This window comes from Apodemus sylvaticus, chromosome 7 (assembly GCF_947179515.1).
Source record: "Apodemus sylvaticus chromosome 7, mApoSyl1.1, whole genome shotgun sequence".
Classification (NCBI taxonomy): Eukaryota; Metazoa; Chordata; class Mammalia; order Rodentia; family Muridae; genus Apodemus; species Apodemus sylvaticus.
The window spans coordinates 115,452,573-115,459,139 of NC_067478.1; the positions used below are offsets into that span (position 1 = coordinate 115,452,573).

The 6,567-nt window shown below is 36.8% G+C and overlaps 1 protein-coding gene across 1 annotated transcript; it reads left to right on the forward strand.

Moving 5' to 3' along the window:
- Positions 1-2,835: 2,835 nt before the first annotated feature.
- On the forward strand, positions 2,836-3,783 carry LOC127690151 (olfactory receptor 7G2-like). The gene has a single exon (XM_052189699.1). It carries the CDS (start codon positions 2,836-2,838, stop codon positions 3,781-3,783), a length of 948 nt encoding a protein of 315 aa, XP_052045659.1.
- Positions 3,784-6,567: the final 2,784 nt, after the last annotated feature.

Sequence of the window (6,567 nt, forward strand, 5' to 3'; positions counted from 1 at the left end):
CATACACCTGCTGATATGAGGAACCCAACTTACATGGAGGATTATTGGGTCTGTGTTCATTTAGAGATGATGTCCCTAACCCTCAACAGATTGGAGGCCCCAGGGAGTTTAGAGGTCAGGTGGGGTGGGGGTGGGAATATCCACATGGAGACATGGGGATGGGGAGCAGGTATGGGATGCGGAACAGTAGCAGGGTAGAGACAGTGGGGAATAAATTATGTCCATTGTACCCATTGAAAAGGAGACCAGTCTAATAATCCCAATGAATTTTTTATTTAGGTAAAGATCTTTGGGTAAAAAGTATCCATTTTGGCTCAGCAGTGCTCTTCTACTTGTTAGAATCAAGTGAAAAACAAAATCACAAGATGTTTTAATTTATCAGTCATGTATGCTTTCATATCCATCCCCAACAGAATACAGGTACTAAGAAAAAGCTATATGTTTTTGTGTTTGAGTGAAATATTCTACATATGTTTGTTAGGTCCATTTGAGTCATAACTTCTGTTAGTTTCTTTATTCTCTGTTTAGTTTCTGTCTTGATGACCTGTCCCACTGGTGAGAATGATATGTTGATGTTTCTCATTATTAATGTGTGTGGTTCTATGTGTGATTAAATCTTTTTTAACGTTTCTCTTATGAATGTGGGTACCCTTACACTTGGAGCATAGATATTGAGAATTGACTTGTCCTCTAGGTGGGTCTTTCCTTTGATGAGTGTGAAGTGTCCTTTCCTTGTCTCTCTTGATTCATTTCCATTGAAGGTCTATTTTATTAGATATTAGAATGGCTACTCCAGCTTGTTTATTGGATCTGTTTTTCTAAAAAAAAAACTTTTTTCAGTCCTTTATACTGAAATGACTATATTTATTGCTAAGATGTGATTCTTGTATGAGGCAAAATGGTGGATTTTATTTGTGAAACTGTTTTGTTAGCCTGTGTTTTATTTGTACTGTGTAAATAAGTCCATGTAAAAGGAGCAGGAGAAAAAGGAGAGAGGTCAGTAGAGGTGATCTCTAGGACATGGCAGAAACATGGAATGGAGAAAGGCCCCAGGAAGTCTATGAGGAAAATTCTAGCTGAGACTCCCATAAGTGCTAGATATGGATTTTAAAGTGGACACATTATGTAGCCTTACAGGATTCCCAGTGGATAGATAAAGACATAAACCCACTCACAAAATCTTCCATCTAAAATTTGTCCTACCTACAAAATGTACAAAGACAAACAACAGCGACTGAGGAAATGTCCAACCAATGATTGCCTATTCTTGCTTCTTCCACAGGGAAGAATCAATCCACGACACTAGTAATGATACTCTCTTATGCTTGCAGACAGGAACTTAACATACCTGCCCCTTTGAGAAGATACACCCATCAGCCAATTGGAAATGATATAGAGATTCCCAACCAAAGAGTAGATGGAGTTTGGGGAATTTTATGGAATGATTAGGAAAATAGCTAAGGGACATGTAGAATACAGAGGAGAACAGGCTAGACATAGGCTCCATGCACACATGTAGCAGATATGAAGCTTGTTCTTCATGCTGGTTTCCCAACAACTGGATCAGAGTCTGTCCCTAAGCCTGTTGCCTTCCTGCACCCCTAAATGGACTACATTGTCTGATCTCTTGGGGAGTAGGTGTATCTAGACTTGGTATGTGAGTGGAGGTGGGGGATGAGGGGCAGAGGAGGACGTGAGCATGTGCTGTTATTGGTGGAAGTACCTAGAGGGGTGCTTCTGCTTCTCAAAAGAGGGGGATTAGAATGTGGGGAGGACATGCCTTAAGTGGGAGGAGAGGAAAGATTGCTATTGGGTTCTAAAGTAAATAAAAAATTAAAAATCATATTTAAGATGTGCTTTATAAATTGTAAAATTTACATAGCTTATAAAAAAAATGTGTATAAAATAACAAAATCTACTTTCTCAGACATTGGTTTCCAAACTGTAGCTTCCTTTGTATGTGGGAAAACCTTGGCAAAGAGAAGATTTGTTATATCATGCTATGTCACACTTTCCCATATAAACATTTAGGAAGGTGAAGTTAGAGGATATGAAATAAATAGAACTTGAGATGGAAGGAAACCGAGATTGGATTGTCTATGAAGTTGGCTATCATAATCATCTTTACCTATAAACCTGAAAACCACAAATTAGGCATCTAAAGTTTCTTACAGGTTTTTTTAGGTAGATAGATAGATAGATAGATAGATAGATAGATAGATAGATAGATAGATGGATGGATGGATAGATAGATAGATAGATAGATAGATAGATAGATAGATAGATAGATAGATAGCATATATTCAAGGCCTGGACAGTGGAAGGAACTGGAAATGAGATATTTGAATACTATAAGATAGGATCCTGGTACCATAAAGTACATAACGCAAATTTGCTCCTCTATAGTCTCTTAGGATATATACTCATGAGTTCAAAATGATGAACCCAGTGCAGGTCTAATGAAGAGCTCTGGATATTAAATCTCTCAGGGACCTGGCTGCTGCTATGAGGCAGTCTGTGATGATCCCTCATGAAAGTCTGCTGTGATGATGCTCCTACATGACTAGAATCTTTTTCTTACAGTTGATTTTTAAGGGCACACATTTAAGATTTTAAAATTGGATTACATGCTGAATGCTACAGCATCTTAGTCTTTATGATGTTTTCTTTGGAGGAGGGTCAGAAATCTGAGACTAATTCTTCTGTAACAGGTGCTATAATTATTGAAATAGAGTTTCAGATTTCAGGGATAATATTCCAAAACGTTCTTAGGTGAGGCAACATTATCCAAACTTGTCATTGATTTTTCTACCTCTTATAATCTCTATCAGATTTATGAACAACATGGAAAAGAGAAATCATACAACTTTTCAAGGATTCCTTCTTCTAGGACTGACAGAAGACCCAAAACTGCAGCCCGTCTTGGTCAGCTTGTTCGTTTCTGTATATCTGGTCACTATCCTGGGAAACCTTCTTATAATCATTATTTCTATTTCTGACTCCAATCTTCATACACCTATGTACTTATTTCTCTCCAATTTGTCCTTCAATGACATCTGTTTAAGCACAAGCACAATCCCGAAGATGCTGGTGAACATACAAGAAAATAGTCAAAGTATCACATACAAAGACTGCCTCACTCAAATGTCCTTTGTGTTAATTTTTGGTGGCATGGAAAACTGTGTCCTTGCAGTAATGGCTTATGACCGCTATATTGCTATTTGTCAGCCCTTGAGGTACACAGTCATCATGCAACCCTGTTTTTGTGTCCTGCTGATTCTATTGTCCCTTCTCATTAGTGTTGTGGATTCTTTGATGCACAGCCTAATGGTGCTAAGACTGTCATTCTGTACAAACCTGGAAATATCAAATTTCTTCTGTGAACTTCCACAGATCCTCAAGTTAGCCTGTTCTGATACTCTTATTGACAACATATTGATCTATGTTTCTTCGTGCATATTTACTGGTATTCCTATCTCTGGAATAGTTTTTTCTTATGTTCATATAATATCTTCTATTTTGAGAATGGCATCATCAGAAGGAAAGTACAAAGCCTTTTCTACCTGTGGGTCTCACCTGTCCGTTGTGTCCTTGTTCTATGGGACAGGCTTTGGGGTATATATTACATCTATTATTATGGATTCATCCAGGAAGACTTCAGTGGCTTCAGTGATGTATTCTGTTGTACCTCAGATGCTGAACCCTTTTATCTATAGTCTGAGGAACAGGGACATGAAGGAAGCTGTGAGAAAATTCTTCAGACGTATGACTTATTTTCTATGATAATTCATTTATTGCAACATCAGTTGCTAGAGTAAGTAAGCTGATACTTTTTCTTTTACTGAGCTTGAATCTACACTATTTTCATATGCTATGCTTCTAATAGTACAAGAAAATCACTGTGCTTTTTCAATATATTGAAAAATATATTCAATAAAATAAGGCTTTTTAAAATTGAAGCAGAGAAATTACTAGCTCCTGGCAGCACCCCTAACTATTCTTCCAAAGATGATGGAGCACAGAAGAATTCAACTTGGAAATTCACTAAGTGTAGAGGGTTCAGTAACTGTAGGTTTAATTAAGTTTGGAAGTCCATGTCAGATACTTAAAAAATATATTTTTATAATACTATGGCTCTAGGACCACTGTGGGTACTAAAATTTATATTAGTCAATATTCTCTCAAAAAACAGTCTTGATAGAACACACACACACACACACTCACACACATACACACAAACACACACACACAAATACAAGCCATTGTCTAACTAGTCTAACTTTGGCTGTCTACAAATGAAACATCTAAGAAAATAATAGTTGTTCCATCCTGGTGACAAGATTGGTCACCTGTATATTCCACAATCGTAAAGAAGCACGTTTTAATGCCTGAAATGGACGTTTCTGTATTCTTTGGAAAGTCAGTTTTGGCATGTGATGTTTTTCTAATAATTGTGTTATAAGTGGAAGTTTTTGTTGAAGCAAACACTTGGGAAGATGTTTAGCTAAGAACAGACAGGTTGTCTTTTTCTGTAGGCAGTCTTGAAAAAGGTTATGTGATGTTTTCCTGGAATGAGTGCTAGAGAAAAGTCAGGATGCTTAGAATGGATATAAATATAGTCCAACAGACAGGGGATAACCTGGATGATATTGGTACAACTTGCAAATCTTTACTGGCCATTGTTGGACTTTACTGATGCTGGTCTTCATTGATATAACACTGGGTGGTATTGATATGCATTAACATTCTTTGTTGGTCATCATTTGTTGGGAATTCATGAAGAGAAATGAACTACAAAGCATCGGGTGATATTCTGGTGGCTTCTGGCTTCTTCCAATAGATTGAGGCAATTGGCAGAGCCTTGAGGCTTCTTCTGTATTGGCGTGCTGATGATGATTCATGAATGATATGTTATGTCCAGCCATTCCTGATTTATCAATAGTGTTTGCTAGTGGCTCAAGATGCTGCTGATAATTCATGTGAATTGAACTGCTCGTATCCTAACAATGCAGACTGGAATTGGTCCAAAGAAGTATTTCTAAACATAGTTACATCCTCCTTTGCTTTATTTACCCTTCCTTTACACTACCTCTGGTTTTGGTGGGATAGATGGGGCATTAAACCATTTAAGAATCCTTATTAAGAATAGGTTTTGAAAAATGTAAGCCTATAATTACAAGTATGGGAATCAATTTATTCCAGTCAGGCAAAGAGCAAGAACTTTTTATTTATAAATAATTTTTATAGGCTAGCACAAAAAGGTGCTGTACAGACATAGAGTAAATAGTCCCATCAGAAATTATTCAGGTTAAAGGTGCATCTTCTCACTTCTAATGATTAATTAACAAAAATCTCTACCAGCTATGCCCAATTACTTGGGACTTACTTACTACAGATACAGTTAATTTCCAATCTAGTGTGAAACACTCAGGGAAAGATGGCTTTCTCATTTTAGTGTGACTTAATACCTAGTATTTCTTATGGCTTTTGAAGTTAGATATTTCAAGAAAATATCCAAAGATCAGTCATACATGACCTAACGTGACTTTGCAGATGGACATGTTAATTTAGCAATCATTTCTATTAGTCCAGTGTTCATTTGTATCTTTTGCAATCATCCAAAGAAGGAACATATAACTGAACCATTTTGCTCACATAAATTCAATTTTACTGAAACAAAAAATATATTAATTACTTTTCTATCCCTGCTCCAATTTCCTTGGTAGACACAGATCATCCTTCTCCCCATTCCTGGCTTTCTCTAAGCCCAAAAAGCTAGTAGGTGGTCCCTGGGAATACTCAGTACACAATAGCCAGACTAACAGGGAGAATAAACACAGACCCTGACTATTCCCTCACTCTCTTCAAGACAACCCTCAGTCTCATCCTCACCTTTGTAGAAAATGACTGCTGATGCCTCTGTTCAGAATCTGCTCTGACAATACATATGTAAAGGTCTTAAACCTATCCTTCTGGAACCACCTACTTCATACCTCTAAAGGACTCCCTCAGCCATCTTTCTCCTAATTGATACACATCCATTTTAAGTGTCACATTCTAATACTTAGAAACATATTTTAACTGTAAAGACCACTGGCACATCTAAAAAGATCCCAGAAAATTTGTTATATCAGGCAATATAGGGGAAAGAAACTTTTCTAAGAATCAGAGAGTAGATCAGAAACTAAAGAAAAATACAGCCTTGCAACCAAAACCATAATCAGTATCAGCATCTATATTCACAATCATTCTAAACACAGAAACCTAGACAACAGGGCAAAAACACAGTCAATATGAGCCAGAAGAATCAGTCTTCACTAGAGTCTAGTAATTCTACCACAGTAAGCCCAGAATATTGCCTCATAGATTAAACACAAGCAAAAAACCTGAAAATAACTATTATGACTATGATAGAAAATCTGATATAGGAAATACATAATTCCCTTAAAGAAATCAATAGAAGCATAAGTAGTGGAAGAAAATTGAGAAATCAGTTCAAGACTTAAAGTAGAAGGGAAATGAAGAAATCAGAAACTGAGGAAAAGCTGAAAATAAAAATTTAGGAAC